At 42.3% G+C, this 27,968-nt stretch overlaps 1 protein-coding gene across 1 annotated transcript; it reads right to left on the bottom strand.

Annotated features, from left to right (window-relative positions):
- Positions 1–203: 203 nt before the first annotated feature.
- Positions 204–27,756, bottom strand: wnt9a (wingless-type MMTV integration site family, member 9A). The gene is made up of 4 exons (XM_021613613.3): positions 27,539–27,756; positions 8,796–9,055; positions 8,224–8,486; positions 204–4,333 (listed from the first exon to the last, which is right to left on the bottom strand). The coding sequence occupies exons 1-4, from the start codon at positions 27,739–27,741 to the stop codon at positions 3,848–3,850; spliced, it is 1,212 nt and encodes a 403-aa protein (XP_021469288.1). The 5' UTR covers positions 27,742–27,756; the 3' UTR covers positions 204–3,847.
- Between the last annotated feature and the right edge of the window lie 212 nt (positions 27,757–27,968).

Raw genomic sequence — 27,968 nt, 5'->3', positions numbered from 1 at the left:
ATTGTAATGAAGAATTTGATCTTAATTGACTTCCCTGGTTAAATAAAATAAAACAAATACATACAAAAAGTTGCTTTGACTTATGGGGAGAAAGAAATATTAGTGTTGTAGAACTTTTACTGTTTGCTTACTTAGCCTCGGACCAAGCTCCAATTAGCAATAGATAAATAACCACTGGGTATGAATGAGACCAAACATTAAAATAATTTAAAAATTAATTTATTATTTCAGATTTTCTTGCCTTTGTTTTTACAAAGATGTTAAATAACTTAAATACATTCTTACCAGTCATTCGTGATCTGTTTATACCTACAAGCTATACACATGAGGTAGAGGAAAATCATTTACGTTCCCATAAGACATGAATAAGTGAACATGGACAAAGCTTTGTTGGTATAGTATTATCACAAAGGGTAATACATGTTTGTTTTGTTATTAGCAAGCACAGCACAAATCCTAACAAAAATGTACACGGTGATTGTGACCCTCTAAATATCATTTGTTGTGATCCTTTGCAAGAACATCAGAGTATACCAAAAATTGAATGAGTTCGCACCAATACTACTTGTGTTTGGTCAGTGTGTTTATCTGCACAGATGGCTATGTTACTGGGTACAGACAGAACCCATATACCCCTCACCAACCCCTCAAACAAATGGGTCATGCTACAAATCGGGATGCTACAAAAATACTTGGTAAGTATTGTGCAATGTCAATGACATAAAACAGCTGATCATGATCCCTTTAATAGCCTTTAGAGTTGCCTTTCGATGTGTTGTACTGTATATAAAACAGTTGAAAAGGGGAAGAGAATTGTTGATTTTCTAAATTTGTTAGGATTTGTTTTGTGCTTAGGAACGGCAAATGTTAGAGTTATCTTTAAGAACAATTATGCTGACTTTACAGTATTCACTGTCTCTTGAAGCCTCCACCGCAAAGAAGCCAAAACCCCATACAAGCCTCAAGAAAATAAACTGAGTAAAAAATACAAGTATATAAAATCAGTTTTGACTTAATGTTATTTACATTGAACACATGCTCATAATATATTTTAAAATAATTTATCTTTCTGTTATTTTCATTTTTCCTATAAAATAGATTTTTTTATACATGATCCTCTGACAACTACACAGTGCAGAGCTATGAGTTCAAAAATAGAATATGAAGGACTAAGACAATGACATTGAAGAACAACCATTGTATGATGCCGTCCTTTGTCTTGAAAAACGTAGAATATAAAACATACAAAATACATGCAATGTGCATACTGTATTCCTCTCTCCATGACTCTGTTGACCATTTGTATCCATTCAATAAATGACCACTGTAGAGAACCACAGTCTTGGGCAGGGGAGTGTGGAAGCTGTGGGAAGCAGGCATTTATGCTCAGGTTTTCAGCAGAGCCATTATGGTTTCCATGTAGCGTGCAAAGTTCTATGTATATGTTTTGACCATTCTTTATTTGGCATGACTGCTCATTTTCAAAATGTTTGGAATTCAGCTCTAGAGGATGAACCAACCAACCTTCGTTAGGCTAGACTCCCTTCTGAGAGCATGCTGCCTTTTCTGGATAAATCATGGTGGGTCAAATCAGATAGAAATCCTGTGAGCGTCACTGATTTAAAACTGTGGGCGAACTGTAGTCTATCTATCATAGTCGGTGGTCAAAGCTGTTTTCGAGGGTATTGGCATGCTATTTACTTGGTACTCGTTTGGCACTTGTTTTTCACTTACTGATGATCACTTACAATCAAAAGTTTACAGCAGCATTGTATTCCATATTCATGGTTTAGCCTTATATTTTATATTTTACCACTTGCCTTCCCAGCATCAAATGTCTTGGTCCTAACCTCCTTATTGCTACCAACTTCCTCTTTAATTGTCTGTGAGATTGTACCATGTGCCTCATTCTTGTCTCTATACCACAGGAGAATAAACCACTGCTTTTTACAATAAACAAAAACATCTGCACTGTATATATTCATAAATACAAGGTCTTTAAATACTTTAAAGGGAAATTATAAAGGGGTTCTGGGGCTTCAGTGCGTAAATGGGGCTATCTTACAATGTTGGGTTCCTCACTCAGTAGTTCATTCTCACCCACTTAAAACAAGGCAAAGACGGTATACCTAAAGGGAATCTAAAGATAACTTTGCATCTGACGAGTTATTGTAGCTGTTTACAGGGTTGGCTCTGCCTTTGCCACCAGTCAATATTAAATGTTAGTCATACAAATCTTACTGTACAACATAATGGTAACCTGCCTTAAAGAAAATTACTGTCAAAACAACACAAAAGGAGATTGTACCTTTGCAGTCACGGAGTTCTGTTAGCTATGCCCCAAACAATGGATAGAAAATGCATAGGCTACAGCTAGAGCATACATTTGCTTTGTTGTCGCAAACACATTTTGTCACCATAATACACCTTAAGCTTCAGCAGGACTATCTGTAAAAGACCGCATTTGCCTCAGGGTGTTAATTTTGAAGCCATTTTGCAGACATGTCAAGATGGATTTTAGTTTCCATAGCATCATACTGTTCATTTTCAACCTCAACCATTTATCCTTGTCAATCAAATGGTGCACTCTAGAGAGAGGAAGGAAGGATATGAGAGTGTATGTATAGAAATAGGGGTTACATTTCTCCTGTACCCATAGTTTGCTGTTTTCTTTACTTTATCGTAGTATTACTAGCAAGATTGGCTTTTCCTTTTTAAACAGAGTGCTAAGTACCAAGAAGCAAGGTGACATAGTTGGGTTGCTATTACTTAGAGCATTAGTCAGCTGATTGGAAGATGCATTCTCTATTGGTCAAGTGGTCGGTCTCCTGTTGTCATGGTGACAGTAATAGACACTAGACTCAGAAAAGCAAGGCCATTCTCTCATTGAACTTTCAATTACATGCAGATTTTCAGTTTTTCTTTTTACTCTTTCTAAATAAGTATAGTGGTTTCAGTTATTCCCTGAACATTAGTTGAGTTCGCCCAAAAGTAGCCTAAAATTACTGGCAAAAAATATATAATTTCTGTACTCAGAAATGTATTCACCAACAATTTCACTCTAGCGAAAAAGAATCAAAGACAAATGAGCGTGTTTCCTCTCCTCGGGAAGGAGTAGTCCCAAAGGGTCCAGAAATGATCCACAGAGAGACACAAAGGACACAAATGTGCTGCTTTCCAAAGGGCCTTGTCAAAAGAAATTATAAAGCAAAAGAGAGCGAGAACACACAAACAACAATACATTTGTGTAGTTAGTGGTTTGTTTAAACATATTCAGAGAAGTGGCAAGTGTATATAATATCATTATAATACAATTTAATTTATTTACATACATATGCATACACACATTGGTGTGCGAGTGTAAATATGTGTGCGTATAATAAATCTTACACCCTGTCTTCTTAACAGTTTCAGAATATGGTTGCCATGATTGCCATATGAGTTGTCATTTGACTCCCCTGCACCCTCACTCGCCGCCAACACACACATTTCTACATTGGGCAAGGCCCAAAAGCCAGTCTTTTACCATTACAGTCATTCTATTGGATCCTCATTAACAGCATGCTAGCCGGAGACAGCTGCCAAGTGCTGCGTTTTCTCACTGACACATCTGACTGGATGTTGAATAGGCGAGGTAGCCTTTATCCAAGGCTCTAACTCTACAACCAGAAAGCATGAGACACGTGTTGACCCGGTTGTCAGACATGGCCAATCTCCTGCTGCAACCCCAACCCCCATTGGCTGGGGCCACAGGGCATTAGAACCAAACCCACACGACAGAAAATCCCTCAAAGTGCTTATAAAGGTCCTCCAACTCCATTGTCTTGCTCTCTCCTCTAAGACTGGCCTACCCTTTACAGGTGTAGACCTCCTCTCTCTGCGTGCACTGCTTGCATTCGACATAGCAGCACCAGCGCACCTGACACTGGCATGGCCGGGTCACCACGCGGCTCTGGGTATTGTGGCCCCTGCCGCAGCAGATGGCATCGCAGTTCTTGTCCTTGTAGCACTTCCTGGCCGAGGTGCCTGGCGAGTACTTGCTGGGCCGGCAGAAGCTGGGCGAGTCCTCGATGTGGAGCAGGTCCATGGTGCGTGGGATTGGGTCATTGCTGGGGCCTGGTAAGGGCTGCTGCTGGGGCCGGGCCTGGGAGATTTCCCCCTCCCCCGTTGCCTCGTTGGTGGAGCTGCCCACCTTCAGAGAGGCCTCGTAGCGCTGTTTCAGCTGCTTGCCGATCTCATGGAAGGGCGAGAGCTGCCTCCAGCATGTCTGGACGGTGCAGGAGCCTGAGACGCCATGACATTTGCAGGTAGTCTCTACCCCGGCTTTGATCACCTGGTGGTGGGAGAGGAGAGGAACATACAGACAGTCAGCCACCACAGGGGATCAAAGGGACAGCCTGAGAACAACATAAAATCAACTTTGACCGACTTTATACTGTATAGTAAGCAATGTTTCAAAGAAGAAGAAAACTACCTAGATACTCACCTGTAATTTCTACAGCACAATGGGTCTATGTAATACGTCCTAATATCATAATTAATAACCTCCAATATGAAGACTTTACTCATATCATACACGGGACATCAATGTATTAAAATGTGATGAGCACCGAGGCCATAATGATATTTTCTGCTGATACTCCCACCACAGAGTTAGATTATCTAGAGGCTCTACTTATTGGTGATAAACTGTCATTAACATAATAACAATTTACATGAGAACATTGTCACACTGACGTCACTTCCCGAACAAATACCAAAACATGTGGTACACTATAAGCAATAATTTAAAAGAGAATCTTTGTGGGTGGGAGTGACGATACATCCTGTTATGATAATATTGGGTAATCGAGCTTGCTTAAAGTCATCATGGTTATTACTAGTAGTAAGTAGAGGACATAGCTGAGGCACTTTTTCTGAAGAAAAGATCCCTTGAATTCCACAGCCATGGGAAAGAAGGAGACAGGATACCCAGAACCTGGCCCCTGTTCTTGGGAGACAGGTCCATCTCTTTCACCAGGCCAACTCCATAATACTGCAGTTAGGCCAGCACGTAGAAAGCTAAACAAATCTATTTTATGTCAAATATGTTGAGGCCCGAAGATTTCTCAAAATGCATATAATGGGATCTATTCAACAGATGGCATGGAATATGGACTCAGTTCAACTTGAGAGACCACTTCTGACAGTTAATGTTCGACAAAGTAACATTTTCAGGAGTGAAAGGGTTGTTGCTTGGTCAGATACAGCACAACAGTAAATAGTACACGTTGCGACATAGCTTGAACTCTCTGTGGCAGGCAATGGTTCATTTGTGTACAGCTCAGTCAGCATCAACTGACCACAACATAAAAAAGTTGTGTGAAAATCCATAATGCATATTCTCCAAAGGAGGCTTGGACTGGACAGACAGTTTCTCTCCGGTTCTGTTCTCACACACTGGGAAACAGCTTGGGGGATAAGAAAGACGTGGTGCATATTCGCCACACTTGCAGTTCAGTTCAGGAACATTTGAGATGTCAGCTTTAAACTGTTCTAGGGATGCATAGCCCAGCACATTCCAAGGTTTGTGCTTCATATGGGACGTGGTACACCTCACTACATGTGCATATAAGAAAAAACCTGAACGAAAACAGCGTTGTAAATCTTTTATCACAAATCAAACATCCTGAGAGAATGGATTTGGAGAGCCAAGTTGAAGAGGAAGAGCACACCATGGGTCTTTGGGGAGAGCTTTCTGTCTGCTAACAATTGGGGAAGAGTGCTTCTGCTATAATTTAAATTCATACTAAAATGAAAATGGCCACAATATGAGAAAATCTGAGTAAAGCTAGCGGATGCCAGGACCTTGACTTTGCTTTGGCTTGACAATTTAAGACCATTCTCTCTTCTTTTTGATTTTACTATTAAAATCACATCCAAGCTGAAAAACCAAACCCTCGTTCCCTCACCACAAACAATTGTCTACTCCCGCCAAGGCACAAACGAAGGCTATTATCTCTCTAATTTGAGAAGGAGAACCAAAGGTTGATAAATGAGAGTTATCTTATTTGACTGAATTTAGCAGTCAATATAAGTGATTTAGGCTGGCCTTTCATCTTCCTATTAAGTGGGTTCTTTAGAATCTATAGTACGTGTTTAATAACCACAGCATGTGGGTAAATGTTTCTCTGTTGACCACTGGAATGTAGTCATAAAAACTCTGTCATTGTTATTCCTCTCGAGGTCACATTAAATTCCTATCTGGTCATTTTCACTGGTTCTGGTAATTTTGCTGTGTCTTTTTGACTGATGTCAACTTAGAGAACAATAATTTAACAACCCAACATTATATATGTAGAGATGTGTATGTAGGAGAATATATTCACCCTAGAATACGCCCATAGAACTCAACTATCTCAAGAGAGGGCAACGCATTCAGTAGCTCTACAAGGCCTAGATACAGTGCCTTGCGAAAGTATTCGGCCCCCTTGAACTTTGCGACCTTTTGCCACATTTCAGGCTTCAAACATAAAGATATAAAACTGTATTTTTTTGTGAAGAATCAACAACAAGTTGGACACAATCATGAAGTGGAACGACATTTATTGGATATTTCAAACTTTTTTAACAAATCAAAAACTGAAAAATTGGGCGTGCAAAATTATTCAGCCCCCTTAAGTTAATACTTTGTAGCGCCACCTTTTGCTGCGATTACAGCTGTAAGTCGCTTGGGGTATGTCTCTATCAGTCTATCATCTATCAAAACAGCTTGAGCTCAGTGAGGTTGGATGGAGAGCATTTGTGAACAGCAGTTTTCAGTTCTTTCCACAGATTCTCGATTGGATTCAGGTCTGGACTTTGACTTGGCCATTCTAACACCTGGATATGTTTATTTTTGAACCATTCCATTGTAGATTTTGCTTTATGTTTTGGATCATTGTCTTGTTGGAAGACAAATCTCCGTCCCAGTCTCAGGTCTTTTGCAGACTCCATCAGGTTTTCTTCCAGAATGGTCCTGTATTTGGCTCCATCCATCTTCCCATCAATTTTAACCATCATCCCTGTCCCTGCTGAAGAAAAGCAGGCCCAAACCATGATGCTGCCACCACCATGTTTGACAGTGGGGATGGTGTGTTCAGGGTGATGAGCTGTGTTGCTTTTACGCCAAACATAACGTTTTGCATTGTTGCCAAAAAGTTAAATTTTGGTTTTATCTGACCAGATCTCTGACCAGGTCTCCCAGGTGGCTTGTGGCAAACTTTAAACAACACTTTTTATGGATATCTTTAAGAAATGGCTTTCTTCTTGCCACTCTTCCATAAAGGCCAGATTTGTGCAATATACGACTGATTGTTGTCCTATGGACAGAGTCTCCCACCTCAGCTGTAGATCTCTGCAGTTCATCCAGAGTGATCATGGGCCTCTTGGCTGCATCTCTGATCAGTCTTCTCCTTGTATGAGCTGAAAGTTTAGAGGGACGGCCAGGTCTTTGTAGATTTGCAGTGGTCTGATACTCCTTCCATTTCAATATTATCGCTTGCACAGTGCTCCTTGGGATGTTTAAAGCTTGGGAAATCTTTTTGTATCCAAATCCGGCTTTAAACTTCTTCACAACAGTATCTCGGACCTGCCTGGTGTGTTCCTTGTTCTTCATGATGCTCTCTGCACTTTTAACGGACCTCTGAGACTATCACAGTGCAGGTGCATTTATAGGGAGACTTGATTACACACAGGTGGATTGTATTTATCATCATTAGTCATTTAGGTCAACATTGGATCATTCAGAAATCCTCACTGAACTTCTGGAGAGAGTTTGCTGCACTGAAAGTAAAGGGGCTGAATAATTTTGCACGCCCAATTTTTCAGTTTTTGATTTGTTAAAAAAGTTTGAAATATCCAATAAATGTCGTTCCACTTCATGATTGTGTCCCACTTGTTGTTGATTCTTCACAAAAAAATACAGTTTTATATCTTTATGTTTGAAGCCTGAAATGTGGCAAAAGGTCGCAAAGTTCAAGGGGGCCGAATACTTTCGCAAGGCACTGTATATCAAACGCCACTATCAATCAATCAATAACTAAATCACTCAATCAATCAGTCAATCTGTCAATCAACCATCAACTATTCATATAGTCCTTTTTACAGCAACAGTGGTGACGAGTTGTGAGTTGTGGTCCCATCACACGAATCAACAATATCAAATGCACTGCATCATCCAACACGGCTCCACTCTTCACTCACCTTCATGCCCACATTAGTGTTGTGCATGTCCACGCGGGCACGCAGGTCCTTGTTGGAGCGTTTGCCCAGGAAGTCCTTGACAAACTTGTTGCTGTACTTCAGGTTGTCTCCACAGCCGCCCCACTGCCAGGCCTTGCGGTTCTCCAGGTCTGGTGCTTCATCACAGGTGCAACGCTCCATCCGCCCGGCGCTACACGCCTTGGCCATGGCGTGAGTCAAGCCTGCTGAGGAGACGGCATACAGGAAGGCTGTCTCCTTAAAACCTGGAGAGAGATATGGAGCAAGGGGAAGAATCAGATATCAGATATCAGTTATAAGCTACCAGCGTCCTACTGGGCGCTCAAAAGAAACCATTGAATGTTGACCTCACATTAAAAATAACCTACAACACTCTACTGTACTATCTACTATGGCCATTCAACATTATACCATTCAATGATGGCAGCATAAATTGCAAAAATGTCTCTCCCCCTCCACCCAGAACATGAGTTATCTGCATGCTGAAAAAGTTTAACTCAGAACATATTACATGTATACTGATGTATGAAGTTGAGAAGCTTTTCTTTCCCTACCTCTCTTTAAAATGTTGGCTCTGTAGCGGCCCTCTAAAGAGCAGTTCCACCTCTCGAAGCGGAACTGGTACTGGCACTCCAGGGCGCTCATGCTGATGGCCTCCATGAGGGTCTCGGCCACACCCGGGTCTCGTCGACACATCCGCCTCTGCTTTTTCTCCAGTTTGAGCCGGTCGCACAGCTTGTAGTGGGCCCTGCCCACGTTCTCCTCGGGTTGGGAGCTCAGCGGTAGGATGGACAGGGGTTCATTACCTGTCAGTCTGTTGGAGACAGAGAGAGATACCCGTTAGATACTGTCAGATTCTCCTGCTGTGCTCCTGCTGGCAACGCTTTGACCCAAGGGCCTTCCTCAAGTTTATTCCAGGCATTACCTGTCAATTTGAGGGAAGAGAGGGAGATGTTATACTGTAACACACCATTAGAAGGGTTCAGAGAATGAAAAATCAACTACGGAACACTCAGTCAGTACTGTGGACTGGAAATGTCAAGAAAATAGTATGCTAAGTCCCAGATATAGAAGGCTGACCTTTATGGTCTAAGTCAGAGCTGGTTAATGTTCGAGGGATTTCGGCTGCCATTTTTTGAAGGTTGCATTTGAGTACAATGGTTAATGTTCCGGGGAATGCAATGTTTTCTGGAGATTGAGATCAACATTCACCATGTCTGTGTATATAGCACATTCTCAGCAGCTGAAGAACGTTCTGTGCTGATTTCTCTCTTTCAGGGTAGCTACCGATAAGGTTGCTAGTCATAACATCGCTGGCTAGCTAGCTAGATTGATACAGAGTGGTTAAAGGACATGATATGACAGATTTAAAACAATGGTCCCACACAGTCAATTTGACCGTCACACCACAGGCATGCTAAACAGTAGCCAACCAATGGAGACCTATCATATCCCAGAGACTAATGACTGTCACTCACGTCAACCAGCGGTGTATAGATTTAAACATGATCACACAGCGGGCTTTACAGCCTCATTATATAATCCTCATACAAACTTCCAGTGTTCATGACTCTAAAGCTGCAATTCATTTGAAATATAATGAGGCTAAGCTTTGTTTCTAAACACGGTATAGGAGAACATGTGGTAGAGTTGCACTCCTTTCGTCAGTTTATTTTAAGGAAGCGTATATAAAACACACAAGCTAGCCCGGGGTCTGCCGCATAGCTGGCAAAATCCTCCATGACTGACCAGCGTTCTGAGGTTGTGATGGATAGGCAAAGCAGAGCATTACTTTCACACAGAGACGCAGGGGACATGACTGTCAGTCTGTGACCATGTTGGTCACACCATCTGACAGAATTGGCAGGGTAGATGTTCATTATGTGCAATTTCAGGGCCACTTTTACACCGTTAAAGTGAAAGAGAAAAATAAATGGATTTACAGAAGAATTCACAAACAGACTCCTACAACGGACCCAGGCACATAATATGCCATTACTGAAAGAGTTTAATGCCTTTACAATGTCAATGTTTCCCTGCTAATATTGACACCTGCTATATTTGACAACAATCTGGGGTTGTCCTGACAACAGCCATCAACAAGGGATAAACATATTAGATTTACTCTGGAGGTGACAAGGAGAGGTTGTTTTTCTTCTTGTCTCCTCAATATAACTTCAGTGCTCTGCTCAGTGCCATACGGTGACCTGTCTCTGGCCTCTGCCATCAAAATGTTGGCATTTAGCAATGTGCCTTGAGTGAACTTCCCTTCCATCAATCTCAATTAAACAGCAGAGGTTTATTTTATCTAATGGGTTTAGCATGTCACCAGACAGAAAGCTGAGGACAGGATCCTATTTTAGTTACCTTGTCATGTTCAAGTGAATCTGGTGTGTCAGATTTGGATGACACAGTTCTGATCTCATTCACAAAACAATGAACTGATTGCACCATGCACAATGAGAGTTCCATGCAGACATCACCAGTCACATGGGCAGAACAGGAGGCAATAGCTAGTCTAATGAGTAACTATGACAAGTGAACCGTACAGTAACTCTTCAGTGAGGAAAGATTCCGTCCTGGTCTATAAGAGTAGGACACAAGCTAATGAGAGAGAGAGTGAGCAAGACACAGCCAGCCAGCCAGCCAGCCAGCCAGTCAGCCACTATTAGCATTTAGCTAGCGTGTTCCTGATGCCAATGAACCAGAAACCTATTCAATTCAATTTCCAGCCCATGAGTCATTTGGGTACAACTATTAACCAAAGTCACGGCCATAGAGATTCCTTCCAGATGTCCAAGGCATAGACCATGTTGCAGCGAATGTGAACACTGATTGATTCACAGTCTGTATCTCTTAGAGTTACTGGGTACTTCTGTCATCTGTGTACATCTCTGTGTACTCCTTCAAGTCAATTGTGCTACATGTTCACTTTATGACCTCATTTGACTTCTGTCATTCAGAGCCAAACGGCCTCAATGAAGAAGTCACAGAGGTCATGTAACACACAGAGAGAGAAATCTTTCAAAACGGATAATAACTGATTGTGAAGTGTTTCCCCTGGAGTCTAAAACCATGACAAATATGGTCACATACTGCATACCAATATCCTATTATGTTAAGCCTATGTTAGCTTACGTTATTAGCATGTTATTACACATTTTCTGTGGAATACTATACAGTGCTTTCATAACCTACTATGTACATGGCATGCCCCATATGAAGAACATGATCTCAACAGTCCAGTGGTGTAAAGGGCAGGTTTTGCGATTTGTGTATTCAGATCAGGTCAAATGGCTCCTATCTCTTTTTTTTTTCAAAACATGTTTGCCTTTCCTAACTTGTCTGACAACTATGAATTTTTCTAATGGAAACCTTACAAGCTGTGTCTTGACAGAAATTGTTCTCCTTTAGGGAGTAAAAGAGCTTAAGTACATAGTAGGATAGTCTGGCCTGACTGTGCCTCATTATGTACCGTACGTGTAGAGATACAAATGCTATCTTTATTCATCTTAATTGTTATTCATGTTGATACTATGTGTATCCACTAATGTATGTCTACAACACAGTGAGGATAAAATAAATAACTTATCAACTCCTGTTGATGAATGTGTACATTGACAACATTTTCACAACACTTCTGCAGTGGGCTGAGGCTCAATATTTGAATGATGGCAACACCATTTAGAGTACCTGCTTAATTCATTTCTACATGCCACCAGGAGAGCCAAGAGAATGGAAACTCCAGCCATCACTCAACAAGCCCTATGATACACAGTTGAAGTCAGAAGTTTACATACACTCATTAAAACTCATTTTTCAACCACACCACAAATGTATTGTTAACAAACTATAGTTTTGGCAAATCGGTTAGGACATCTACTGTGTGCATGACACAAGTACATTTTCCAACAATTGTTTACAGACAGATTATTTCACTTTTAATTCACTGTATCACAATGCCAGGGGGTCAGAAGTTTACATATACTAAGTTGACTGTGCCTTTAAACAGCTTGGACAATTCCAGAAAATGATGTCATGGCTTTAGAAGCCTCTGATAGGCTAATTGACATTATTTGAGTCAATTTGAGGTGTACCTGTGGATGTATTTCAAGGCCTACCTTCAAAATGAATGCCTCTTTGCTTGACATCATGGAAAAAAGAACAAAAAATTGTAGACCTCCACAAGTCTGGTTCATCTTTGGGAGCGATTTCCAAACACCTTATGGTACCACGTTCATCTGTACAAACAATCGTACGCAAGTATAAACACCATGGGACCACGCAGCCGTCATACCGCTCAAGAAGGAGACGCGTTCTGTCTCCTAGAGATGAACATACTTTGGTGCGAAAAGTGCAAATCAATCTCAGAACAACAGCAAAGGACTTTGTGAAGATGCTGGAGGAAACAGGTGCAAAAGTATCTATATCCACAGTAAAACGAGTCCTATATCGACATAACCTGAAAGCCGCTCAGCAAGGAAGAAGCCACTGCTCCAAAACCGCCGTAAAAAAGTCAGACTACGGTTTGCAACTGCACATGGGGACAAAGATCGTACTTTTTGGAGAAATGTCCTCTGGTCTGGTGAAACAAAAGTAGAACTGCTTGGCCATAATGACCATCGTTATGTTTGGAGGAAAAAGGGGGATGCTTGCAAGCCGAAGAACACCATCCCAACCACGAAGCACAGGGGTGGCAGCATCATGTTGTGGGGGTGCTTTGCTGCAGGAGTGACTGGTGCACTTCACAAAATAGGTGGCGTTATAAGGAAGGAAAATCATGTTGACGCAACATCTCCAGAAATCAGTCAGAAAGTTAAAGCTTGGACGCAAATGGGTCTTCCAAATGGATAATGACCCCAAGCATACTTCCAAAGTTGTGGCAAAATGTCTTAAGGACAACAAAGTCAAGATATTGGAATGGCCATCACAAAGGCCTGACCTTAATCCTATAGAAATATGTGGGCAGAACTGAAAAAGTGTGTGTGAGAAAGGAGGCCAACAAACCTGACTCAGTTACACCAGCTCTGTCAGGAGGAATGGGCCAAAATTCACCCAACGTATTGTGGGAAGCTTGTGGAAGGCTACCCAAAACATTTGACCCAAGTTAAACAATTTAAATGTGTGCTACCAAATATTAATTGTGTGTATGTAAACTTCTCATCCACTGGAAATGTGATGAAAGAAATATAAGCTGAAATAAATCATTCTCTCTACTATTATTGTGACATTTCACATTCTTAAAATAAAGTGGTGATCCTAACTGACCTAAAACAGGGAATTTGTACTAGGATTAAATGTCAGGAACTGTGAAAAACTGAGTTTAAATGTGTTTAGCTGAGGTGTATGTAAACTTCCGACTTCAACGGTATGCCTGAAACATAATAATATACCAGCTTTACTGAACTTAGATATCGCTGAAGGAATGAAATAAGCGATGTTGCCCAGGAGATACAAAGTGGAACCGATTATTCATGAACTTGACACTCTCAGTAAATTAAGTACCTGTTTTTAGAGAAAAAGAAAATAAAAAATCCTAGAGATTTGACAGATGTAAGCATCACGCTCCTGAAGTCTGTAAGAACAAAATAAACGTATAGCCTTTGTAATGTACCGTACACAGCAATTCAATTATGTTAGGCACAATGGTTGCTCATGGCATAACTCCAGACCGTTTGCTACCGGTTGTGCTAAACTATACATGGGTGTGCCATTATTACTAATAACAGCAGTGGTGAAACTCCACAGTCTTCATTTTCTCAATCCTGTCACCATGACATGTTACATTCCTTAGTGGACACGACACACATCAGGAGCCTCAACCACTACTGTAACTATCACAGTCTCCTCAGTGTTAACTCTCCATAGAGCACAGATGCCTGGCTGGCTGCCTGCGTGGCCCTGCGGCTATCCAAGACAAGAGTCAAATAAAATGTAATTCCTCAAAAGTGTCTGTGTGCTGTGACGTCTGTCTATCCGTCCGTCAGTCTGTCCATCTGTCTGCTTGCCTGTGTGTCTATCTGAGACACAAAGAAATTCTGAAGCTGGAGGGAGGCAAGAGACAACACTGATTCTTTGGGCTACTGCTTTGCCTGCCTAGCTGTGACTGACTTCCACACGAAGGCATGTTTTTATCCAGTTACCAAGAAGGCTGGGGGGCAAAGTGCGGATAGGAGGAGAGATTTGAGAAAATGGAGAAACACGTCAGGTCTTGCGAGAAGAAGCCACTGTGGCTCCTCTTGTCCATGTTTCCGCCATGTGTCAGACCAGTGTACATTAAAATGCTAACACAGATGTGCTTTAATTCCAGTTCCATTTCTGATATCTACAGGAGGAGCTGAGAGGAGGCTATCGGATTAGGTTTTAAAACACTGATTACTTCTTAGAGCTATCCTCAATATGCACTATGGTGGTCATGTTACTTTGAATTGTGCTGCTGCGTGTTGCCTAACAAGCACATTTGAAGAGGTGTTAGACAAAGAAGGAGAACCAAAAACCGTAAAGGCAAACTAGCTAAAGATCTGTTTAAAGATCACTTTACCTCCATAATGTGACCTATAGGAAACCCAATGCAACACACTCACTCAGACGATGCTGAGTTTTGCAGAGCCCAGTGTCACACACTGCAGTGTGAACTCATTTAACTCACTCAGAACAAAGGATGGAGTCGAAAAGGAGAGTATTGTGCACATACAGTAGCACTCCAGAAACTGATCTTGCAAGATCTTTGGTCTGAAAGTCATTTTTCTGTTTCTAGGAACACAGGAGTTCACAGGTTCTGAGTAGGAATAATGGAAAGCACTGCCCAACAACAATATCTCAATATCTATGATCCTTAAACATAACAAACCAACAAAACTACAGGGTGTACATGGTAAGAGGGTAAGGTATATGTTAACAAGGAGGTATAGTTTGCAGTGTAGTGAGCTACTGCTGCTAGGTCTTACACATTAGAATATAAGAGCATGTAGACCTGTGTTTTTCTATCATGAACTGTTTTCAGAGGCTGTTTCTGTTTGAGGTGTTGGCCCAGCAACACACATGTAACATAACACGAACAGAAAAATAATAAAGTTCACTATTATCCTACGTGAGGTAGGATTCTTACTGCTGTTTGCTCAGCTTTGCTTTTTCCTAACACTCACTCATTCACTCACTCATACACTCCTCACTCACACACAGACATCGTCGACCGAGGCTTCAAACAAGGCTAATCTCACTAGTTACCTTGCCTTCTTCCTCCCTGCCTGTGCCTTTAACGGTGGAGTTTGTTTAGGCCTTTCTCTCCACCTGTCAACACTCCCCATTGCCCATGACATTTACTTTATATACATTTTCCAATGCACAGGATGGCTGAGTGAAAACGACTCATTACGCAGTGTGTGTGTGTGTGTGTGTGTGTGTGTGTGTGTGTGTGTGTGTGTGTGTGTGTGTGTGTGTGTGTGTGTGTGTGTGTGTGTGTGTGTGTGTGTGTGTGTGTGTGTGTGTGCGTGTGTGTGTGTGTGTGTGTGTGTGTGTGTAGCCACACAGCCCTGAATCCCTGGAGGAAATCATTTATTCAGACTAAACTTTGCCGTCATCACCCTTCTGGCTTCGTGTCAGAGCACCTACCAGGACCCTGTCCTGGACTGCTGCTGCACTGGTTGATAATATGGTTGTTAATGTCACTCTTCATCTGGGGTTTATGAAGCGTTTATGAAAGGTTATTAAGGCTTACATGTGAAGGGGTAGTACAAGAACATTTAACATAATCAAATATTGGCAGCTTGATAATAATCTTGATATCACATAACCTTTGGTCTAATATTGATCATGCTAATGAGTATGTGATGAGTATGCAATGACTCATTCATTACAAACATATGCAAACATGCCGAGATGCTGGCGAGTCATTCACACTTCATAACATCAGTATGTCAGAAAGGCAGTTCAGTACAAAATCTGCAGTCACAGGGGACTAATAAAAACACATGTTGTGACACAGAGAGCTGCAGTGCAACTAACTGATTGCTCTATAACAAATTTGCTCTTGCTGTTGTGAACTACTTCATGAGTAAGTGATGAACGTAAGACAAAAACCATAACTATTGATTTTTAGACCTCCAGATTGTTCATTAACAGTGTCAGGCTACATTGGCTTTGATTGACATCTAGTGATGCTGAGTGAGAAAAACAATAACTGACCCCCCTACTCCAATCAGATCCATGCTTTTCCAGACTGCAAACCATTGGTGGTTTTGAGAGTTCCAATGGGCATTTGGTACATTACATATTACACTTGGCTGTAATATGAAAATACAGTATTACAATCCCCATTGTCTTTCGCCAATGGCTATTCTGGTTGCACACACTGGCGGACTTACCATTAGACAGAAGAGGCCTCAGGCCTCACATCATTAAGGGGCCTTGTTAGCTGGGCATAATAAAACAATATATATTTGAATTTATATTAATCATTTCTCTGCTTGCTCCATACTCGGATCGAGGAATAATAAATGAATAAATAAATAATCCCCATCAAAATCTGAATGTTTTGTACCAAAGCTGTCAGACAACAGAATAAACACGTGTGGGAGTTAGTTTTATGAGGAGCACAACAGTAGAAATAACTGGGGCATGTACTGTATGTTAAATAAAGCATACCCAGCCAACTTGACACAACTGTGGAAGCATTGGAGTCAACATGGGCCAGCATTCCTGTGGAACGCTTTCAACACCTTGTAGAGTCCACGCCCCCAACGAATTGAGGCTGTTGTGTGGGGGGGGGGGGGGGGGGGGGGCAACTTAATATTAGGAAGGTGTTATTAATGTATGGTATTGTCAGTGTGTATCAAACAGAGGCTACTGAAGGTTAGACAAATGTGCAGCTAGTGTGTACCCTTTCACCATCTCCATCCCACTTGACCAACAGGTGTGGGTGTGCATGTGTGTGTGCATATACTTGCATGTCTGCATTTGTGTGTGTTTGTGTGTGTCACGCACGTGCGCATGCATGTGCGCAGCATTTGTGTGCCTGTGTGTGTGTGTTTCTACGTAAAGTCAACACCTTTAAGAGTCTAAAGTCAACCCTGGCTGAACCCTCCTGAACAGAAAAGCAAGAAACTACAGTTTCTCATTCAGTCTCAACTTGCTGGTTTTGTGGTCTGGTGTCTCTAAGGTCAACTCCATCTCCCCTCTCTCCCTCCCTGTCTCCCCTCTCTCCCTCCCTGTCTTCCCGCTCTCCCTCCCTGTCTTCCCTCTCTCCCGGTCTGCCCTCTCTCCATCCCTGTCTTCAATCTCTCTCTCCCTGTCTCCCCTCTCTCCTTCCCTGTCTCCCCTCTCCCTCACTACCCGCCTACCCCCACTACCCTCCTTTCTCCCTCTCCTCTTCCCCCCTTTCCCGCTGTGTCTCTCTCTCTGCTTTCCCTCTCCTATCCCTCCCTCCCCCTCTCACGGGGCTGCTCTCCCCGTTCCTCTCGCCCTCCTCACCCCTACCTACCCCCAAAGGCCAATTTAGTCTAAACGAATGCCAATCCCTCCAGCTGCTGGCTCAAAACAAAGCCTGTTCCCAGAGAAAACAAACCACCCAGCTGTCTTACGAAAGGTAACCCAAAACAATGGCATCCAACCAGACACAGACAGACAGACAGACAGACAGACAGACAGACAGACAGACAGACAGACAGACAGACAGACAGACAGACAGACAGACAGACAGACAGACAGACAGACAGACAGACATGTGAAAAGTGAGCAAGGCAAGCATACAGAAACAGGTTCCATATTAAAAAAGCAGCCCCCGGTCCATATAATCCTATATCAGCACTAAGACCTCCAAGACTCTTTGTAAATACAAGCCCTGGGGTAGTTCACCTTCACCCCTCCCTGTCTGTTAGGGACAAACTACCATGCTCAACTCAGAAAAGTATAAATGTGATCTAACCCTATGGTGGTAGCCAGGCTATTGTAAAGATAACAGGGGGAATTTTTTAAGAAAATTTGGGCTAGGTGTGACCTCTGGAGGGCACAAGCCATCGTCCCACCTGGTGTCTCATGGGCCAGGCCCTGCCAGAGGTAGTAGGGATGTCAGTGTGGTATTCTCCCTCTGGCCTGGTCTGAATCCAAGGCTGCTGCCTAGGCTATGTACTACTACTGACTGAACAGAAGCTCGAGTGAAAGAGAGAAAAATCAACATTCCGACTGTGGTATCCAAGTTATTGAAAATGTTTAGGTCCACATTTGATCTGTACTGGTGTAGATGACCTACACATAGTTCATAACAACTTTACCAAGTCAACCAATGAACATTACTTTGTAATTGTTGTCATCGTACTTTGCATCATAATGCCCAAGTTGAGTCACAGTTCTGATATGTCCCATTTGGGAAGGTGACTAGAGGGACAGAGATGGCATCATGCTTGGTCACATCCTGTATAGGTCAGCTGTTGAAGATAGGGGACTTCCCTCCATCCCTCCCTCACCCCCCTCTAAGACTTAGTGAACAAGACTTTGTAGTGTTAACAGACTAGGCATCATATCTTCCCCATTCATGGAAGGTTCATTTTTCAAACGATAATGACTTACTAAAATGTAAAGTTATATGGGTCTGTTTTGGCACAGAGAGGTTGTGTTATGTGTCATGTACTGTACAGTATCAATCTCAGGCCTTAAGAAGCAATAGCCATATGACTCAGTCCTCTCTCAACCAATGGCCGATCTTAGCTTTACCTCCTCAATAACCTTTTACTCTTTCCCCCATATCTGGCATAAATTCCAAGTGAAACAGTGTCATTAAGTCTGTCAAAAGGAGGACATGCATCTCCATTCTCAACAGGGCATAGCTCTGCTCTGTCCTTCCAGCCCTACTGTACAGCAGTCAGGACACACCCTCTACCAGAGTCATTATCAACTAAACTATAGTCTTTAATCTAGAAAATGAAATACATCAGCAGATTCTTATTTCCCAATCTTTTATTCCAAATGCTACCCTGATCTGAACTATTGGCTCTGTAGCCGTGGAGCGGTCTGTACTGTATGCATACAGTACGGGGTTGGTTGGGGAATGAGACCATGGAGTTTGGTAAGAGGTTTAACTGCAGTGTGAGAACTCAAGGCTCCTAGGGTCAGCGGCTCAGTTGTAGTCACTGTGTGACTGGCACAGATTGGGCGCGCCACAACAGTGTCCACATGACTCCCCTGTTCTAGCAAACGCCATGGCACAGAGCAGCGCAGAGCACCCCTGTACCAGCACACTGACTGACCGGCACACCTAACACGTTCAGCCACGGCACACATTCATACACACCCACCGCATTCACACACCATTCACACACCATTCACACACACGCTCACACGAGAATCAGACCACCACTATTTGGTAAGAAAGAAAGTGAACCTGTGTATTTTAAAAGTTTACTTTTTGATAATACTCTGTACAATGGTTAATTGGTTATGCAGATTTTAGATTTGTAACACACACATTTACTATTTTACTCTTACTGTACAGTGGGCATTTCACTTCAAAGGGGTATCCAAGCATGTAAAGTCAAACCACTATCAGAAAAACAATAGCTGTTTTCAACCATGCATTAGCAGCTGAAAGACTGGCTAAGTTTAGTCATTATTAACGGTTATTTACAGTTTCTACTGAGAGATTGCAAGGTTTGCTTTCTTCTCTCTCAATCAGGGAATTCAAATATAATTACTGGAAAGCCAGCAGAAGCTAAATTCAATACTCAAGCTGTAAAGCCAGTAAGGGTGGTAGTGGTACAGTATATTGTTTACACTGCAGTCCTAAGTAGAAACATGAATGAATGAAGGTGATAAACTACCGTCCTGTAGCTACACACTGGTTATAACATCAAGGTACTAACTCTTAGTTACAACTGAAGAGATGTCATTTTGGCTCACTTTACATTAAGTACATCCACCTGGATTCAATCAGGTCATAATGAGATTCATATGGTGTTCCATATGGGTAAGAATCAACATACACTGAGAATTTATCACCCAATAAAATATGAATTTACTTCATGATTCTGACTTTGGTTTTTGCTAAACATTCCGAGACCTTAACTCTAGATTCTACATGTAGATTCATTTCTCAAGGACTTGTATTTGAATTCCAGCTATGGATCAGAGACAACATGGGGTAACGTGCTGCTTTGTGCTACCTGCCTGTATGGCAAGACTGCATGTAACTGCATACGACCTCCTTGAACCCATCACGACCTGAAAATGAGGTAAGAAGAGTAGAACAGATGACTTTTCGAAGCCAGAATCCAAAGCAAGCATTTGTCAATCTGGCTCATCCTGGCTGGAGACAAGGGCCACACACACACACACACACACACACACACCCACACATACACACAGACACACAGGCGTTCTCCCACAGACTTGGGTAAAAGAGGAAATTGGCCTGTGGTTAAGGACGGAAAACATATGACATGGCAATCCTGCTAATTAACGTCAGATCATCAATCCCAGACCACTAAAAGCATCATGATTCTATATTGGTTTTCCTGTTTTGCAAATTTCCCTTGTCGAGGCTATGTCCCGAGCCCCATCTGTAAAGAACATCATGTGTCTAACTCTATACCTTCTGTTACCAATGAGAATTATTTTCCGTTCCATATCTGCGAACTACCAGCCATGAAGTACACAGCTGACTGGTAAAGGCTGGATAGGAGCAGGAGCCACTCCCTCCTTTTAAAAGACAATATTTCTTAACTGTGGTCGGTCTCGGCATGCTGACGATACCAGAACCTTAAGCCCTTCGGATGTGAGTGAGCCAACACATATTTTAAAGACCTTCCCAAATGCAATAATGCCATGTAATCTTCAACATATACAGTAAAACCATATCATTATACTGTACAGAGTGTATCCAGATTATCCACTACCCAGGCCACTGCAGACATCAACTAAAACCTTCACAACAAAGGTGTGTGTGAGTACGCAAACCTCAAAATGATTCAACTCAAAAATATGACTAATCTCACTCCAACAGGCAACATTTGGTAGAGGGGCCATTTCCATGACAGACTGCCTTAACCTGCTATTCAAGGAGAAATTAAGTGGAATGAATTCTTATTTCTACATAACAATACAGCAAGGCCCTGCTGTGAGTGGGCTGAGTTGAGTGACATTGGACATGCAAGTGGATCCAAGTCAGCCTTTTGTACTTTACATTTATTTTGACCACAACAATTTTTTTTCCTGAATTTGTACTTAAGCAGTGTCCGGTGCTTTTAGATTTGGCTGTTTTCACATCTCATTTCCAACTCTCCTAAGGTTTCACAAAGGGGTTAAAAGGTGCTGAATGAGTCCTATCCTGGGCTCCAGAAAGAGGCTGCTCCCCCCTGTGGTGGCTATGGGCATAGCACCCCTTTCACCAGATGCTTCGTGGGAGGACATAGACCTAACTCTACACAGTGCAAACTCTTACTCATAAGACAAGCTTGAAACAATGCTGTGCCAAACATACCAGGATGGACAAAAACACAAAGATAACAAAGCTCTCTCTCTCTCGTTCTGTATTCACAAAGGGCATATGGGTGTTTAATCTAAGCCTCCAGCAGGTTTGTGTGGTGTGATCTCACCACTAGCCAAACTCCATGTGATCACAGCTAACCCCAAGCAGCCAGCGCTAAAAGAGAATCCTATCTTCTTGGCTCACGGTAAAGTGATACCCTTTGAGGTGTGGCTACAGCCACAGGATATCCTCTGAAGTTGGGAAATCCCTCTATCCCAGGCAGGGAACGCTTCCCACTCTGCCTGCGCCCTGCCTGTGAGCTAGCCTAGTGTCAGGGCTAATCAGTGCTTAAGGCTTCTGTAATGAGAAGCCCGCCACCACTGTCTGCCAGCCTAGCCCCACGCCAACGCCAGCCTTTATTGACTGGTAATCACCCTGAATCTTTACACAAACCACTGGTATACCAGCAGCAGCACGCACATGAGGGGAGCAGGGGGAAGTGTTTACATGGAGACTGGCTGTTGAGCAGCCTATAACCTCTTGTTTCATCTCCATACAACACTGGAAGCACACCAAATGGAGTTTGAACCTGGTCTTCCGCCCACCACAACAGTGTTAGGACGCTAAGCTAAAGCCTAAACATTAACGCTGGAGACAGTGGAGAAGCAGCACAGTGAGTATATTGAAGGCTACAAATGAATCTGCTTTGTTACGTTGTTTTAGGCATATTGCGACTTCCTCTTAATAATGTGGCTGAAAACAATGACCTTTGGGAGCTGGAACTGAGGGCAGGGAACATAAGGCTGTCGAAGCAATAAACAACCCTATTAACACTCATTGTGATGCCTTAGTGCAGGGGTTCCCAACCCTTTTTCCTCAGGGCCCCCTTTTTCACATTTAAAAAATGTCACCCAAACACACTAATACAATACCAGTTTAATTTTATTCATTTGAGGAACTTAGAAACATTTTGTTTTGAAGATCATTTCCTGCAATTCTACATATATACAGTAGTTTAACAAGACTCACGACACATTTTAGGTAGGCTATTTCATGATAATAATAATAATAATCATAATCATAATCATTTAGTGCTCCCGAGTAGCGTAGCAATCTAAGGCACTGCATCTCAGTGCTAGAGACAGCACTACAGACCCTGGTTTGATTCCCGGCTGTATCACAACCGCCCGTGATTGGGAGTCCCATAGGGCGGCGGACAATTGGCCCAGCATAGTCCGGGTTAGGGTTTGGCCAGAGTAGGCCGTCATTGTAAATAAGAATTTGTTCTTAATTGACTTGCCTAGTTAACTAAAGGTTAAATAAATACAAAATATATAGATAATCATAATCATTATGGATAAGGAAAATAGTTGACACCAAATGTTATTCCGCTACCAAATATGTTTTATGATGATAACTTATATGAACCCTCAATTTAATTATACATATTATATTTTACAGAAAGTGATTAGATCAATTGAAAGCGACAGTCACACATTGTATAGGATTACTTTCCAAGAAAATAACAATTTCTTTGACTCCTCGACTTTAGAAGGTCGTAGCTCAGCTTCTGAAAGCCATAGAGACAAATCAAAGATATTCCCATGTGCATCAGAGTCACGTCTTCCTCTGGCATTTTACCGTTTGTTTCTAGCCTAAAGCATTGTGGATTAATGCATCATTTTATATTGGTATAAACAATTGTGAATTGTAAAACGAATTACATTTAAAAATACATTTAATCCTCAAATCAAGGAAAGTCCCCCCCCCACCCACGAAACATTGGCGCCCGCACCCCCTATGTTGGGAACCCCTGCCTTAGTGATTGGTAATTCACCATACGTAGCGTAGCTGTGGGTATGATTCCTGTATATCCCGCAGCACGTAAACTAAATAAAAACAAATGTCTGTTTGAGTCAGTTTAAGGCTTGCATTGAATGCAGTTTACAAGACCACAAAATGCCTTTCCATGGGCCAAAAGTAGCCTTTAAATGAATGAAGTTAGCTTGTTTAACAGCATGCTGCTGAAACTCCTCAAGGTGAACTCTTCAGCTGGGGTCAACTAAGTGAACAATCTCACTCCCTTCACTTCTCGAAAATACAACCCAACAAAGAATATTCCAGCAAGGTACAGTATTGTCTAAGCATGAGAATGAAACTGCAGCTAACTTCCTCAATGGTAAGCCTAATGATACTGGGCTGTGAGGGAGAAGCAGCACCTGCCACAACAGGCTCTACAGGGGAAAGTAAATGAGTGCTCACATTCTTGTGGTAAAGGATGACAATTTGAGTGGGTGCTTGACCACGCTAGGAATCCCACCCCACCTTCTGCCGCTGCAGACTACGGGCAACAGAGACGGTGTGTTTACTTTACACTTACGCTCCACCACACTCGGGAAATTGGGTATGCAACATCGACCATCTATTTTGAGTAAATCAGTACCCAGGAAGAAGGCCGGAGGATGTGCTGTCCTCGTGCTCATGGCAGATATTTATTTGAACAAGTGTGTGTTAGTATGTATACTCCACTCAAAGTCAGACAGCCCAGGTACAGTGTGTGTGTGTGTGTGTGTGTGTGTGTGTGTGTGTGTGTGTGTGTGTGTGTGTGTGTGCCTGCCTGTCTGTCTGTCTGTCTGTCTGTCATGGGTAACCAGGCAGGGAGTCTGCAGAGCTAGTCGACACTGTCTGAATGGAGGAAGGAGGCCAGCGGGCTGATCAGAACAGGCTTTTCTCACTGTAGGAAGTTGGTATTGGTCTCAGTAGGGGGCAGACGTGCTCCCCTCTGAGATGATGCCTGGAGAGGATAAAACACGCTCAGTAAGGGACTTGGGAACAGTGGACTCTTGGGTGTGTGTTGTTGCTGTGAGTGTGTGTGTGTGTGTGTGTGTGTGTGTGTGTGTGTGTGTGTGTGTGTGTGTGTGTGTGTGTGTGTGTGTGTGTGTGTGTGTGTGTGTGTGTGTGTGTGTGTGTGTGTGTGTGTGTGTGCGTGCGTTTGTGCGTGCAGGCAAGTGGGCATGTGTGTTGCACTAAGTGTCAGTGGTGTCCGGTTTCTGGGTGGTCGGTTTGGCTTTGGGGCAGTATCAGAAACATTTTCTGTGTATCTATGGCACCTATGTCATCTGTTTGTCTCATGTTCTCTGGTTTAAAGGGATAATTCATTCACTGACACTCATCTCATTCATAGTATCATCACATCCTCACACCAAAGGACCCTTTGCGCTTCAATCTTATGACATGCAACTGGTTAGTTATTGAGGGCCAATGGTTATGTTGTTGGATGGTTATGATCTACCACTATGTCTCTATACCTCAAAAGCTCACTTGATACACATGTGCGATGATGTGGTTTCTATACCACTGGGCTGCTGAACAACTCTCACATGTATCATTTTCAAGACAGCATAACAGTCCAGACTGAACTAGCATAGGTCTAAACTTTACAGTAAGAACACTAAGTAATGACAGTTACCCTAACATTAGGGGTTACTTATGTTTATTATCTGTAATAACATGTCGGATTTATGGTGATAGTAACTTCCTCTGTCAACATACTGTACCGGTCAGGGGACATAACCTTTTCAGGAGTGACACATTAGACCTAAACGGACACTCCTATCATATCACACAACCTCTGGCAATGCAAACCATGATTGTGATCCAAAAAGTAATTATTTCCAAACAGCGCTATTCCTTGCTTCCACCCTAGTCCGCTTTGTCCGGTCCTTCCTAATTTATTGGTTTCCTTATATGAGATCTGAGAGAAGGTTAGACCCAATTCAGCAGCCCCTGAGGCATAACAAACCAGTTTACTGCTTCATAATGTCCAACGGGTCCTGGAGGGCCCCTCCCATCCCTGTGTCCCCCCAATGGTTCACAGCTAAACAATGCCCTTATCGTATATAGGCGGCAGGTAGCCTAGTGGTTAGAGCATTGGGCCAGTAACCGAAATGTCGCTGCTTCGAATACCCAAGCCGACAAGATGAATAACCTGTTGATGTGCTCTTGAGCAAGGCACGTGACCCTCATTTATTTCAGGGGTGCCGTACTATCGCTGCCCCTATAAAATAACACATTTCACTGTACCTATCTTCTGTATATGACAATAAAACATATATATTTATTTGATACCCCTGGAACTATACTGCTGGTGTTATCACTGACTCCACTCCACAATTTGTCAAATACAGGTTATAAAGCCCAGTTAAATAAAGGTTAAATTAAAATACAATTAAACCAGCCTAAATATTTCAGTGCTGCCAGGAGTCCACATTTGTTAGTGTGAATGACTCAAATCAACTTCATGAGATCTATTGTTTGCAACACAAGGTGGTGGTGATGACTTCTGTCATCAACAATCTATTGTTTGTATATTTTAGACAGAATGTGATTGGAATGATATGGTGTTCATGGTAGAATAAATTATCCCTAAAAATAATATTACGTTTCTGACTGAACTCTCATAGTTGCTGTAAGGTTGCAGGTGCCACTGAGAATAGATTAGTGATATATAAACCACCAACTGGGAAGGAACTTTGTGTTATAACATATCCAAGCTACAACATGCCTGCTGTAGGCTACTTGTATCCTTCACACAAGAGATTTGAAGGTGATATTGCATTTATTTTCTTGCTATCTATAGGTTAATGGTCTTCCAAGGAAGTCTGAATCCTAATTAATGAAATTCATCAGAAAAGACCAAGGCTGCCAGTAGACTCGATATATTGAGGTGGTCATAGCAAGCTACACCTTAAAAACGAAGGCGTTCCCTGGGAATAACGTGTTTAATTGTTCCTTCAATTTTAAAAAATATATACTGTCCTTGATATGATAGTCTCGTGAGATTGGGCAACGAACTGTAAATGCTGGAAACATTCTTTCAAACTGTTTCTAAACTTAGTGGGAGCGCGAACCATATGCCAGAATTTTCTCTATATCGATGTTTATGCTAGACGGGGTGTTTTCTATGCAAGCTGAACAGACGTTTCAGACACCGGTTAAGTGAGCTGCATTGCTTTATTGTAACCAGCTGTCGCGACTGAAGCCTTCACTCACCTTTCGCCCCATGTCTGTTTTCAGAGCCGACTTCAACAAAATAATCACACCACTCTGCTACTTTTCATTCAAATATGCCTGATAGGCCTATCAATGGCTTAGCGTAGGATACCTGTCAGAAGACTAGTAGCTTTTGGGATCAACTTTCTGTTGAACAACACTTACATAAGGGTTTTGTCAAAACTAGCCCTATTAGATCCATGTGAATGTGTTAGGCAAATACATGCTGTGTGTCTAAACCTGCCCAGAGACAGCTGATTATGGTTATTTTACTGTAGATAATCCCAACTCCTACTCCCCTTAAAAATATATATGTTACAGCATATTACCCACCCCAAAACCTTCGGTAGCTTGAGCTATTACACCGGTCTGTAAACCCACTGCAATGCCGACTAATTAATCTCACATCTACCTGCTCTCACCACCCGCAGTGACAGCCTACTCCGCTACCCAAGTGTCTCTGAACTGACAGTTCTGTGCAACAATGTTGCGGATACTTGAAATAAATCACAATATAGCTACAAGGACACCATGCAGTAAATAGCCTAACCTATTCATTTGCACCACGTTTGATATTACTAGAGGACACATCAACAGGGATGAATGAGAGTGCCATTCTTATGCCATATTTACGCGATACGAAAGTTGAAACAATTGAATGAACCGTATGCTAATATAAGTAAAGCAATTTATCCGCTCTATCAACGTTGCTCTAAGAGCGCATGATGTCTCGTAATAAACTCTAATCAACGACAGTGTCATGAACATGTGGATGGATACAGTGCCTACCCGAAATAAGCTGTTGTCGGTCCGGGCAAATTGAAAAGGTACACTATAACTGTGAACGATAACCATCCCAGGAGTAGGTGTCCATCCAGCATTTTGCTGCGGCTCCAGGGCAGATCATTTCGTTTCTCCTGAGTAGCTGTATAAAATCCCTTGTTGTACGTTCGGCACTTCTTATAGAGAGAGGACATTTGCGCTCCTCCCATTAGCGGAGAGCAAATCTGAGTGAGGGAAAGGGAGTGTGTGTGTGTGTGTGTGTGTGTGTGTGAGAGAGAGAGAGAGAGAGAGAGAGAGAGAGAGAGAGAGAGAGATTGCATTGAGAACCTGTTTGTTACAGATTATAAATATAAATTACTTTCAATATTTTAAGTATCACTGATGTTGTCAAACTGATGTTGTCACACACACTCACAGCCTACCTTGACAGATTGAT

Source organism: Oncorhynchus mykiss, chromosome 8 (genome assembly GCF_057628025.1).
Source record: "Oncorhynchus mykiss isolate SJ-2025 chromosome 8, ASM5762802v1, whole genome shotgun sequence".
NCBI lineage: Eukaryota > Metazoa > Chordata > Actinopteri > Salmoniformes > Salmonidae > Oncorhynchus > Oncorhynchus mykiss.
This window is presented reverse-complemented; position numbering and strand designations above follow the sequence as displayed.

Excerpts from the sequence above, each read along its gene's own strand:
- wnt9a (XM_021613613.3), bottom strand. The coding sequence starts at position 27,741 with ATGGGAGGAGCGCAAATGTCCTCTCTCTATAAGAAGTGCCGAACGTAC. Across the intron at positions 9,056-27,538 it reads CCGACAACAGCTTATTTCGG|ACTGACAGGTAATGAACCCC; the intron begins GTAGGCACTGTA and ends TGTCTCCAACAG. Across the intron at positions 8,487-8,795 it reads AGCCAACATTTTAAAGAGAG|GTTTTAAGGAGACAGCCTTC; the intron begins GTAGGGAAAGAA and ends ATCTCTCTCCAG.